The 12297-nt window shown below is 41.8% G+C and overlaps 8 protein-coding genes and 1 non-coding gene across 9 annotated transcripts; 6 read left to right on the forward strand and 3 right to left on the reverse strand.

Moving 5' to 3' along the window:
- Positions 1 to 30: 30 nt before the first annotated feature.
- SDS3 (Sds3p) lies at positions 31 to 1064 on the reverse strand (the record flags this gene model as incomplete). Its single annotated transcript, XM_003682761.1, has 2 exons — positions 31 to 974; positions 1037 to 1064. The coding sequence occupies 2 exons, from the start codon at positions 1062 to 1064 to the stop codon at positions 31 to 33; spliced, it is 972 nt and encodes a 323-aa protein (XP_003682809.1).
- A 143-nt stretch (positions 1065 to 1207) lies between these two features.
- On the forward strand, positions 1208 to 2431 carry TRM12 (tRNA(Phe) (4-demethylwyosine(37)-C(7)) aminocarboxypropyltransferase; the record flags this gene model as incomplete). Its single annotated transcript, XM_003682762.1, has 1 exon — positions 1208 to 2431. One exon carries the CDS (start codon positions 1208 to 1210, stop codon positions 2429 to 2431), a length of 1224 nt encoding a protein of 407 aa, XP_003682810.1.
- Positions 2432 to 2713: 282 nt separating this feature from the next.
- CRZ1 (DNA-binding transcription factor CRZ1) lies at positions 2714 to 4234 on the forward strand (the record flags this gene model as incomplete). Its single annotated transcript, XM_003682763.1, has 1 exon — positions 2714 to 4234. The coding sequence occupies one exon, from the start codon at positions 2714 to 2716 to the stop codon at positions 4232 to 4234; it is 1521 nt and encodes a 506-aa protein (XP_003682811.1).
- Positions 4235 to 4442: 208 nt separating this feature from the next.
- SAM50 (SAM complex subunit SAM50) lies at positions 4443 to 5927 on the forward strand (the record flags this gene model as incomplete). Its single annotated transcript, XM_003682764.1, has 1 exon — positions 4443 to 5927. One exon carries the CDS (start codon positions 4443 to 4445, stop codon positions 5925 to 5927), a length of 1485 nt encoding a protein of 494 aa, XP_003682812.1.
- Positions 5928 to 6017: 90 nt separating this feature from the next.
- On the reverse strand, positions 6018 to 7109 carry CAB2 (phosphopantothenate--cysteine ligase CAB2; the record flags this gene model as incomplete). The annotated part of the gene is made up of 1 exon (XM_003682765.1): positions 6018 to 7109. The coding sequence occupies one exon, from the start codon at positions 7107 to 7109 to the stop codon at positions 6018 to 6020; it is 1092 nt and encodes a 363-aa protein (XP_003682813.1).
- A 284-nt stretch (positions 7110 to 7393) lies between these two features.
- TDEL0Gtrna6I lies at positions 7394 to 7467 on the forward strand. Its single transcript has one exon. It is a non-coding gene; the product is annotated as a tRNA-Ile (tRNA).
- Positions 7468 to 7761: 294 nt separating this feature from the next.
- PUB1 (Pub1p) lies at positions 7762 to 8970 on the forward strand (the record flags this gene model as incomplete). The annotated part of the gene is made up of 1 exon (XM_003682766.1): positions 7762 to 8970. One exon carries the CDS (start codon positions 7762 to 7764, stop codon positions 8968 to 8970), a length of 1209 nt encoding a protein of 402 aa, XP_003682814.1.
- Positions 8971 to 9521: 551 nt separating this feature from the next.
- On the forward strand, positions 9522 to 11765 carry UBP1 (ubiquitin-specific protease UBP1; the record flags this gene model as incomplete). Its single annotated transcript, XM_003682767.1, has 1 exon — positions 9522 to 11765. The coding sequence occupies one exon, from the start codon at positions 9522 to 9524 to the stop codon at positions 11763 to 11765; it is 2244 nt and encodes a 747-aa protein (XP_003682815.1).
- A 35-nt stretch (positions 11766 to 11800) lies between these two features.
- On the reverse strand, positions 11801 to 12217 carry EXP1 (Exp1p; the record flags this gene model as incomplete). The annotated part of the gene is made up of 1 exon (XM_003682768.1): positions 11801 to 12217. The coding sequence occupies one exon, from the start codon at positions 12215 to 12217 to the stop codon at positions 11801 to 11803; it is 417 nt and encodes a 138-aa protein (XP_003682816.1).
- Positions 12218 to 12297: the final 80 nt, after the last annotated feature.

The raw sequence follows: 12297 nt of genomic DNA on the forward strand, positions 1-12297 counted from the left end.
TAGTCGCGTTCCGTTTGATGCGATTTTTTTTCACTCAATAATACGACTCTTAAACGGAGCTGGTGGTTGACCACTCAGCTGCCTAATGAACGCTATGTCCTCGGTGACCTCGTCTGGATTTAAAGATTGTAACGGTGGAGCTGCTTTCGCTGTATATCTCTGCGAAGTTCTGTGTTTTTTCTTGTCATTGGCTTTATCTTGGTCCTTCTCACCAAATAGCAAGGCTTGTAGATCGCCATAGTCGCTGACGTTTTGGAACAGATCTGCGTCCGAGGTGGCATCAGTTCGCATGTCAGTTGTGGGCTGTCTTGAAGGGCCATTGCCGTTTGTTAGTGGAAGAGCACTGGTGGACGAGTTTGTTTGAAAGTCGGATTCTTCGATAGGATTGGCCAATCTTGAAGGTCCATTGGCACCCTTGGTTGCTGCCCTTTTGCGCAGTGACCTGCGTTCAGTCCCAGTGTCGGTAGCACTCTCACTAGGGGAGTCTCTGTTAAGTTCATTCGATGATGATTCCCATCCACTGGTCGTATGACTTCTTGTGTATTTCTGATATTTTGTCCTGTTATAATCCATTGCATACGAGTGAGCATTGGCTACGTCCATGAGCAGTCTATCCTCTTGTAACTGCTTAATCTTTTGCTCAATGGTTTCATACAATTTCTCTTTGCACAACTTCACCAGTCTTTCATGCTCTTGTCTGGCGGTCTCAATATCCTCCTGAAACTCAATACTTGACCGGGAAACTCTGTACTCCTCGAAAAGACGCAGTCTAACGAGTTCCAAGTCTCGCGACTCCTCTAAATCACGTAGTTTGCGCAAATAGGACCAATTATTGCCTTGATGCAAAGTGGTCAAATTGGTCTGCAAAGCAGTTAGGCGGTTCTTATAATGAATATCCTTGTCTATAACGAAACTATGCTGTATCTTGCCCACTTTGGACTCGATGTTATGTCTTCTCTTATCCTTTCGAGACACTGAAAAGGCCATTCGTGTTAGTTCTTGTGCCGTGGAAAAACGTCTTCACTGTATGACATACGTTCCTGATTGAGCTGTTTCTGACTCATATCAAATACTTTAGGTAAGCCCTTGATCCAATTATGTGTTACCTTCTAAAGTGTTTTAAAGGTCCCTGTTTTCATTATTAGCTTAAGCTTTTCAAATAGTGAAAAAAACACCAAATGACGAACAAACAACTTGCTAAGGTCAAATGCCCTACGAGATCCTGGTGGATGATCCCAAGCTGATCAAGACTATTAAAAACCAGCTCGAAGCTGACCGTTGCTTTGTGAAGCCCGTGTATTCATGCGGCGATTACAGGGTCCTAAGAACATCAATCACCGATTGCACCGATCCACGACTTGAAGGGTTTACTACAAGGAAGTATGAGTTGAAGGAAGTTGCAGAACAGGGTATTGTTGGTTTTACTCAGAGGTTTCTCGAGAGACATGCGGTTGAAAACATTAATGAGTTATTGAAATGTCTTCCCTTGCGCTATACTGTTTACACGCCATTACTGCTGTTCAATTTCTCAAAGCAGAGGTCATTTAAACACCCAGCATGGGTATCTTTCTTCCGTGACGAGGGTGAAGAAGTCAAGAATTCATATTTTAGTGATTTACTCAGAACTTTATTCCCAAAAGAAGTGACTCATGTGGCCATCAACATGCCCATCATTGAGACCGATGTAATGCGTCGACCGTTCAACATTTCGCCACTTTATGGTGAACTTATATCGCCGCAATTGCACACAAATGACCGACTATGGGACCACCCCCAACCAAGCGACTTTGATGGCACTGTGTGGTGCCACGTTACACAGAATGGGATTAAGCAATTCTGGGCTCCAATGTTCACCATGTTCAGCAGGGGTAACATTAAAGAGAAGAAGCGAGTACTCGATACGTTTGTTGAGATTCAAGACAACGATGTGGTCGACTTATACGCTGGAATTGGCTATTTTACACTCAGCTATCTTAAGCGTGGGGCCCGAAATGTATTCTGCTTCGAGTTAAACCCATGGAGCGTTGAAGCGCTACGCAGAGGCCTTGAAGCCAATAATTTCGAACAAGACAGGTGTCACATCTACAACGAGTCAAATGAATGGAGCACACAGAGGCTAAAGGAACATTCTTCGAAATTAAGAGTGCGGCACATCAATTTGGGTCTTCTTCCCTCTAGCAAGCCCGGTTGGCCTTTGGCACTTGCCATAATCTCATTACAACAATCTCTCCCGATTGTGACACTCCATATCCATGAAAATGTTCACATCAATGCACTCAATGATAACACATTCATTTCACAAGCCCTAAGCGAGCTCAAGACCCACAATGGGTCTTATGAGTATTCAGCGATCCATCTAGAGAAGATCAAGACGTTTGCACCCGACGTGTGGCACGTTTGCCTCGATGTAGACGTTCATACTACCTTATAGGCCCTGTAAACAAGCCATTGAGCTCCTTGGAAGGCTTATTGTGAGTCATCTTGATGCTGGTATTGTTTAATTATAATCACGTGACTTTTATCTCTAAGCCATTGCGCCTTGGTTCTTGTATAAAGTAGTCAAAGTGAGGTGAGTTGTAAGTTTTAAGACCCATAACTCGCAATTACTATCCTATCGGAAGCCATTTCAGTGCCGAGGGACTACTACTAACTGCGTAAGTCTATGCTGTGAAGATTGATTCTTCAGAGTTAGTGAGAACTGAGGAATATAGAGATGTCGAACGCACACGGGGATATCGCCGCTAATGACCCCGATAAGGGCGGTGAAAGCCATGAAGGACTGGGAAGGAATGGCAGAAAGAAGCTAGAGGTCAATATACCAGACCTCTCGAGTTTTGGGTTTGAAATGGGATCTCAGGACGATTACATGAAGGAATATTCACAATCAGGTGATGGACAAACGGTATTCAGGCGTCAACTGGATGCTGGAAATGAAGTTTTGTTTTCTCCGTCTTCTAGTTCATCGCAGAGACAGGTTGTGACTCCCACTCTGAAAGTAGAGCACCATGATGACGACGTCTGGGCTAATTTAATGGCATCCTCTTCGGTCAACGTCGAAGAGTTGAAAGCTCAATCAAATTCACAACAAAGGAGCTTCTTGAATATTTTACCGACAGATCACGATGCTGGGGACCCTTACAAGAGTGACTTAGAAGCCGAATATGCTTCACCAAGTTACCATACGCCAGGGGTATATGCACCCGACCCGGCAATCTCCCCGGCGATGTCCTATTTAACCACTGGTGATGACGAGCTTGATGATTTGCTTAGTGTGCATTCAGGGACCAGTGCGCAGTCCATAGCGCTACCGATGAGTGCTAGTGGATATAAACATGTTACGAATGTTGACGAATTAGATGATTTGCTGGCCCAATCAAGTGGTCAGTTTGATGATGAACTTAACGAGTATGTTCCAGCTAGTAACAAATTTCAGCAGAGCCCATCACAACTACCACCTGTAATATCTGTTCAAGAGTTTCAAGAACAGCCCTCTACGAATTTTGGTGGTCCAATGTCATCTCCGACTTTAGATGAACAATCGTTCCAGGAGGCTGCACAACGGCTAGACGCAACTTTGCTCTGCCCCAAAGATACAGATACAAGTCATGAAGAGATGCGAAACGGACGAATTGCAAGAAGAAGGGCGTCACATGGCTCAAGAGCTTCTTCCAGATCATCAGTACGAAGTCGTAGCATGTCGCCAGATGAGAAAGCTCGCTCCTTGAGTGAGGATAGTGCTAGGCTATTGCTGATGGCAGATTTGCAACCAAATACGCCAAAAGAATATGCCAAGAGTGAAAGCGTAAGCCCTTTGGGTGATGGCGAGACTTTACAAAACCTATCCGGGAATACAAAGAGGCGACTGTCTCAAAAGAACCCTGCCATGTTTGCTTGTGAACTATGCGATAAGCGTTTCACAAGACCGTACAATCTGAAATCTCACCTCCGAACGCACACTAACGAAAGACCATTCATCTGTTCAAGCTGTGGCAAGGCGTTCGCAAGGCAGCACGATAGAAAGAGACATGAAGATCTGCATACGGGTAAGAAAAGGTATGTCTGCGGTGGTCATTTGAAAGATGGCACCGCTTGGGGATGTGGTAAGAAATTCGCTAGGAGTGATGCTCTAGGTAGACATTTCAAGACCGAAAGCGGAAGAAAATGCATCCTTCCACTGTATGAGGAGGCTTCAAGAGAGAAGAGACCTCTAGATTTAAAAGATCTAACTGAATAGAAGATTTAAAATGACCAATAGAGCTATTGAAAAGTCTGATTATTGTTATAGTTTGGGCTTTAGGTAAATATTATCTGTAACAGTACTAATTTTCATCTTAATGAGTATTCGCTTCTTGATTTATAGGTAATGAAAATATCAAAATCACAAAACGGTCAAATAAGGCTTCATTGAAGTGCAGCGCTAAATTTATACACTACTCATCGGTATGGAAGATATCCATGAGTCAAGCCTCGACGAAAGAGTGATTGAGCTGTCCAATTCGCCTTCTAAAGATTCTCAGAATGAATCACTCCCAGAACAAGTTGAACAATTAAATTACGTTAAAGAGCTCTTCGACAAAAATGCAAGGTCACCGGTAAACGTTAGTGCAGTCTTGGTGAGTGATTGCCATTCAGTTCGTCCTGAAGTGTTGCAGAAATACATGGATGCCACTATCCTACAGGCCGCCAATTTTAAACAGCTTTATGAACAGGCAGACACTTTGAATTTGAAGTTGATTCAGCATGGTTTGGCTGAAAATGTTTCACAGTCGCTAGATAGTCGAGGATCGCTAAGGTTGCCGATGATTAATCGCCATTATCCTAGTCTCATCTACAGATCGCAGGACATTCCAACCGATATGTCAATAATTGATATCATCTCACGAGTAAATATAGTTCCGATCAAGAGATTTACTGCCAAGACAGGGACTAATATAGGAAATGGTGAAGGTGATGGATATCTTCAATTCCAGCTTCGCAATATGTTTGGTGGAGGTGAACAATTGAAGCTGGATATCACAAAAGGTACAAAAACACACTCTTCGTATCTTCTTGATTATGGACAGCCAGTAACACCATGGTGGATGCTCAACTCACTGCTTATTAAGAACTCGAGGCAAGTGGGAAATAATAATTCTATTGACCTGTTAATACGAGGATTTCGCACAAATCTGAGAAGCAATTTCCAAGAGAAAGGTGCAATGAACCACGAGTTATTTTATGAAGCAGAATGGAGAACTTCCAAAGTATCTTCATTAACTGCCTCGGATACATTACTTTTCCAAGCAGGCGACGACATTAAATGTTCCTTGGGACACACTTTAGCTATAGATAATAGAGACAATCCTATTGCTCCATCAAGAGGAAGCTTGCTTAAATTGACGAACGAGTTGGCGATTGGGCAATTTTGGAAAGGTCAAATAGAAGTATCACAGAATAACAGTTGGCTCAAAGATGACTTTCTTGGCTCCTGCTGTACATTGAGATCCGGTTATATTCAGAATCTCAGCTCATCAAGAAAACCGATTAATACTTTTGACAAATTTCACAATGGTGGAGCAAACGACATTAGAAGTTTCCATATTATGGGGCTAGGGCCAAAGGACCTTTACGACTCTATCGGAGGAGATGCATTCGTCGCATATGGTGTCAGTTTCTTCAGTCGTCTTCCGATTAAAAGATGGTCCCATTCAAATTTCCGTCTTCATTGGTTTTTCAATGGAGGGAAGCTTATCAATCACAACAATGCTCCATTCACCAATATCCTAGAACAACTAGCCTCTGAGCATTCGACGTCCGTAGGGTTTGGTATATTACTAAGACACCAAGTCGCGCGGTTTGAATTGAATTTCACCCTCCCATTAACGTGTCACAGTGGAGATGCCCTAAGGAAGGGATTCCAGTATGGTATCGGAATCTCTTTTTTGTAGAAAAGACTCACTAATAGAATGTATATAGCGAAGAATAGAAGCATGCTTGATCATCAGTTCATTATAGAAAAGTACATATCATTGTCACAATTAATTTTCCTGAGATTTTATCCAATTATTGTGGTATTTTATCACTTCTGGGATAATCATCTCTTCAATAACGGAATGTGAATCATTTAATTTGACCCAATCGCCTTTCCTATTCTCTTGACTAACAAAAACCACTTCTTTGTTTCTTGTTTGCAAAAGATTACCGATAACCAATTGGTGATTGTAACGATCTAGTGCTTGAGTGGCTTTCTTGATCAAGATAGCATTATCAGTCTCCAATTTGAACGAAACGATCATTGCCTGCCTGGCCCATGCTTCGACCAATCTTCTGAGGAATTTGGGAACGGGATCCAAATTGACAATCAATTTACCATCAGGAGTAGTGGTTGAATTACAATCCTGAGCTGGAGTTTCACCACCATAGTCCCTTGATTGAATCTTGTGCTGAGGCAACCTAGAGTAAGGAACGAAAAAATCACTTACAGCAGCAGCAAGATAAAATAGACTTCCAGTAGAGTTTAGTAATTTTGCAATACTCTTTAATGACCACAAGTACTGATTAACAGTAGTGAATGGTAAGAGTAGCAATTTTTTTTCCTGTATAGTGTATTTTTCATATAGTTCCTTCTTCTCTAAGACATTCTGCATGTATTCAGGCTTAATACATCCATTAGAGTCGATATAATCGAGGAAGTTTACATCAACGTTATGAGTAAATGATCTATTGTAAGGAGTCAAAGAGAATTCCCTGTGTAGGAAAATCACACTGTAACCATTAGCCAAAAATTGTTCAGCACTTGAGGCCCCACGAGTTCCAGCAGAGAAATTATCGATAAACCTGACTGTATTATTCTCCAATGGAACTGTAGTACCACCAGAAGTGACAAGAACAATTCTTTCACGCTTCAAAGAATGCTGTAAATTGATGAAAGCTTGTGCTTCATGAATCAAATCATCCAGGTAAGGAGGCCTTGGATTAGTTAAAAAGTAGCGATCTTCATCGGAAGTTTGTGCGATGGGGAAAACAGCTTCGCTTATGGAACGATCAATGGCATGAGAAATTTCCGTTATTGACGAATGGATTTTATGTCTTTTGTGGTCATCATTTATCCTACTTGGATTGGGAGTCATAGCGTTTTATAGCGTTTCGGGGCTCTGGACTTGTCAATTGTTCATCAATCATAATTGGTTAAATAGTGTATTTGTCAAGGTCGTTTAGTACTCCGCGCTGTAGCGTAAAGTTAAAAAGCCTGTTATACAATCAGGTAGTAGATACATGAGAAATGAATATACTCTCAGTGAAGTTACAACGGTTTATACTGGTTCAGGTGGTCTTATCATTAAAGCTTCAATTCATGTGACTCTAACCATTATGTTACATCTAAAATAAACAATTTTACTCACAACAACAAATTGGTCTCTTGGCCCAGTTGGTTAAGGCACCGTGCTAATAACGCGGGGATCAGCGGTTCGATCCCGCTAGAGACCATTCTTTTTGCACTTCTATATATTATATTTAGGTCACCTACCACGATATCGGGTAACTTGAGTGAAAAATTATTGACAGATTATTCGTTCGAGCGATGCGATGAACCATCTCAACCAAGTAATCGAGCATTAATCATTCGATTGGAAGGTATTTTAGTTAATCATTTTACTTCAATTTCTTTACTATTTTTGACTTTTTTTTATTTGGTTCAATTGTTTGGAACAGGTAGTCGTTTGGGTTGTGTAGAAAGCGTGAAGAAGGTATCCTCCAATCTTTACTTTCTGTATAATAGTCATGTCTGAGCAAGAAAATTTGGAACAAAATCCTACGGTAGAGTCTGAGGTCCCTGCATCTGAAACTATCTCCGAAGAACCTTCTGTCGTGCCTGCAAATGCTATTAAAGGTGGTAGAGAAACTTCTGATAAAGTGCTATATGTGGGTAATTTAGATACCTCGATCAATGAAGAAATCTTGAAACAGTATTTTCAAGTTGGTGGTCCAATTGCCAATGTAAAGATTATGGTAGACAAGAACAACAGTAATGCCAATTATGCTTTTGTCGAATATTTTCAATCGCATGATGCCAATATCGCTTTGCAAACTTTGAACGGGAAACAGATTGAGAATAATGTGGTTAAGATCAATTGGGCTTTCCAATCACAACAAGTTTCTCCAGATGAGGCTACTTTCAACTTGTTTGTGGGTGATTTGAATGTTGATGTTGATGATGAGACTTTGAGAAACGCTTTTAAAGAGTTCCCAACGTACCTACAGGGCCATGTGATGTGGGATATGCAGACTGGTGGGTCTAGAGGTTATGGTTTTGTCTCTTTTGGTAGCCAAGAGGAAGCACAAAAGGCTATGGACGCAATGCAAGGTCATGAGTTGAACGGTAGACCATTGAGAATCAATTGGGCTTCTAAGCGTGAAAATAATAACAACAATAACCGTCGTAACGTCAATGGTCCTCGTAACAACGGGTTCCGTCACAACAACGGTGGCTTCCCAGGTAGCAGAGGTATGCCAATGCCACCACCAAACTCTATGAGTTTACCAATGGGTGTGGTGCCTCCACCACAGGCTCTCGGCAATCCAAATGGCCCTTCAGTACCACCACCAGTAAATCCACAGGCTGTCGATTCGATGATCAGAAGAGCTCCACCAAGAGTCACTACGGCTTACATTGGTAATATCCCACATTTCGCTATTGAAGCTGACCTGATCCCACTTCTACAGAATTTTGGTTTTATCATAGACTTTAAACACTACCCAGAGAAGGGATGTTGCTTCATCAAATATGATACTCATGAACAAGCTGCCGTATGTATCGTGGCTCTAGCAAACTTCCCATTCCAGGGTAGAAATTTGAGAACTGGCTGGGGTAAGGAGAGAACGTCGTTTGTGCCAATGAGCCAACAACAGCCACCACAACAACCACAACAACCACAGCAACAGGAAGAAGCTGTGCCACCTGTCGATATGACGGAAGAAAATGCACAATAATAAGGTATTGCTGTCCTCGAGTGTGTTTCTTTGCATTTAACGTTACACTAGTAAACTACGATGAATATTATAGAAGAAAACATGGTAAATCACTGCCAAAAGTTCCAGTCTAGATAAATAATAAGCTACTTAATCAAGCAATTGGACTCTCAACAATCAGCCTTACTAGATGCCCATCCCTATCCAACATGGCTAGTTGCGGTCAGTTTTTGCTTAAAAATAATGGAAAATACTAAGAAAACTTACTCAACTTTTAAGTGAAGCACTTACAAGCTAGGAAGCTCTCAAAGAGCTTTAAATAACTCCCAAAAGGTTATTCGATGCCCTCGATGAGCGGTTGATGTATCTCGTTGGTAATGAGTCCGTGAAAAATTTTGGCCCACTACTCTTAATCAGCTCCTCATCACCTTTAAGATCTCTATCAGACAGCCGGCTGGTAGCTTTAATGCTTTGTAGAGTTTGGTAGTCGATATTTCTGCAACTAGATTTTTTGAAAGGGTCGTTAATCGCATTCTTCCCTAACTTTTACCATTGTTTTTCCAAGTAACTGTATGAGTTTTATATTGGAAACGCTACAACGGAAAATCATTTCATTTATTATAGAACCGCTCAATAGGAATACCAACTCTGAAGTACCGATCACTACTGCTATCATTCTCGTATCCACCGCATTTTTTTTCATTAAGTATAAGAGCTTTATTATGAATAACTTGTCACATATTGGAGATATGACCAGGAACTTTAACCCAACAAATGGGTTCCGTCGTTGGATGCCTAGAGGTGGACAGGTAGATCAGCATACACTCGATAAAGGCGGGTATGTTGCCGGTCTCGTCAACGATGGCAACACCTGCTTTATGAACTCTGTGATTCAGTCGCTAGCATCGTCTGCAGAGTTGATGAAGTTTCTAGACGATGAGATTGCTAAAAAAGAGGAAATAGATGAAACTGAGCTTTTACAGGATGAAGAGAAACCCACTTCGGTCGAACCAGACACAATAGAGAGGAAGGTCAAGGGCAAATCGTATGGCAAGGCCAAGAAACATGCTAATCGTAAGCTGGCAAACGGAGTATCCGATGAGGAAAAAACACCCGATGTGACTTTTAGTCTAGCCCTAAGAGAGATGCTCAACAAACTGAATACCAAATATTACAAGGAAAGGCCGTGTTTCAAGACTAACAAGCTACTGAAATCAATGACAAAATCTCCAAATAAGAACATAATCTTGGGGTACGACCAAGAAGATGCCCAAGAATTCTTCCAGACTATATTATCCGAACTCGAGAAAAATGTCAAGTCTCTGGAGGGAAAGCCATCGGAGGCTACCCCAATCCCTAACGCTGAACTACCAAAAAACGCTGTTATAGGTCAGGCGCATCTCGATAAAGTTGGGGATGTATACTTGCCTTCGGACCAAATCGATCCAAATCTTGTGTTGACTAACGAGGGGAAACAACTTTACACACCCTTCAGATTGGTCACACCTTTAGACGGTATTACTGCAGAGAGAATAGGCTGCTTACAATGTGGTGAGAATGGTGGGATAAGGTACTCCGTCACATCAAGTATGAGTTTAAATTTACCATCGGAAGACATTGGATCGACTCTCAAGCTTTCTGATCTTTTAAACCAATGGATAAAGCCCGAGATCATTGAAGGAGTCTCATGTAATCGTTGTGCCTTGGAAGCAGTACGTGATCATTTGCTGGAACAACTAAAACAGTATGAAAACAAGGGCGATTCAATCCCTGAGAAATTGCTCCAGGCATTCAAGGCCAGGGTTGAAGAGTTAAACGTAAGTCTATCGAAGCCGATGGTAAGTGATGAGGATTACAAGAGGTTACATACGGAGAATATGACGCGCAAATGTTCCAAGTCAAAGCAAATCCTGTTCTTGAGGCCTCCGCCATTACTGTCAATTCATATCAACCGATCTGTATTCGATCCCAGGACATACATGATCAGAAAGAACAATTCAAGAGTACTCTTCAAATCTAGATTGAACCTATCACCATGGTGTTGCGATGTCGATGAGATCAATTTAGATGCGCGATTACCGATGTCAAAGAAACAAGAACAAGTACAGGAATCTAGTGAAGATGAGAACCTTGGCGGCGAATACTATGCCAAATTGCATCAGACTTATGAGAAGGAATTTGAGGATAGCGACGAGGAAGTCGAGCAAGACGGTGACCGTTATGTCAACAGAGATGTAAGTGAATACGACCCACTAAATGGTGAAATAGACAGCGTCTCGTCGTACTCGGACAATGAAGATGCTCACCACAGTAGCGAGGAATTTTTAGAAGAGGTTGATGCTTTGGGGAATACTGTTACCAAGAAGGTTGCCAAACTACAGAGCCATTTCGGTGATGAAGACGGAGTAGAAGTGGAAATTAAAGAAAATGGAGCAGAGGAACTATCTTCTTCAGAAAGCGAAGGCGAGCAAGAGGATGGGATTATGCCCCCTCCAGTGAACACTGCACCAATACCATCGACAGTGCCGGCGGGACCTCTAACTTACGTTCTACGTTCTGTTATTGTGCATTACGGTACTCACAACTATGGCCATTACATTGCATTTAGAAAATATAGGGGCTGCTGGTGGAGAATCTCTGACGAGACAGTTTATGTGGTCGAAGAAGCTGAAGTGTTATCAACCTCTGGGGTCTTTATGTTATTTTATGAGTATGACTACGATGAAGCCACAGGTAAGATGCGAGAAGACCTAGAAAGCGATCTTGAGGATGAAAACCAAGAAGAAGACGAGAAACTGGATGGTGAGATAGAATGATATTTAGCTGTATATATGCATCTTGAAAAGTTACACTATACAAGTTCTTCATATGCCTTCTCCGTGCTTCCTTGGAACTGTTTTAAACGTTGAGCCTGTGCCTTTTCCTCTTCGATTCTATCCTCATTCACAAGTTCGTCCAAGTCATAATCGTAGTTATTAGGATTCTCATCGTATTTGCCAATGACCCGTCTCTTTAGACCTGTTCTAGGGTCTATTTCGAGCTTACCAGTTTTGTGTGCTGTTGAAAGTCCAGTTTCTGTACGCTCGACATCTGCATCCTTCTTTAACTCAAACTTGAACGGTTTCTTGCCCTTCTCCTTCTTTGAGGTACTAGTGACCTTTCTACCACTTTTATTAACGCTGAAGCTTCCAATACCAGACACAGTCGGCAATAGTACCACAAACAAGAGTACTAGTGCGAAAACCACCAAGAAAGCGTATAGATCCATTGGTTTTGGCTCCTTGAAACCTTTTTTTCCTGAGCGATGAGCTTATTTGTTAGACTTAGTTCAAGAATTTTTCACTCAAT

This window comes from Torulaspora delbrueckii, chromosome 7 (assembly GCF_000243375.1).
Source record: "Torulaspora delbrueckii CBS 1146 chromosome 7, complete genome".
Lineage (NCBI taxonomy): Eukaryota > Fungi > Ascomycota > Saccharomycetes > Saccharomycetales > Saccharomycetaceae > Torulaspora > Torulaspora delbrueckii.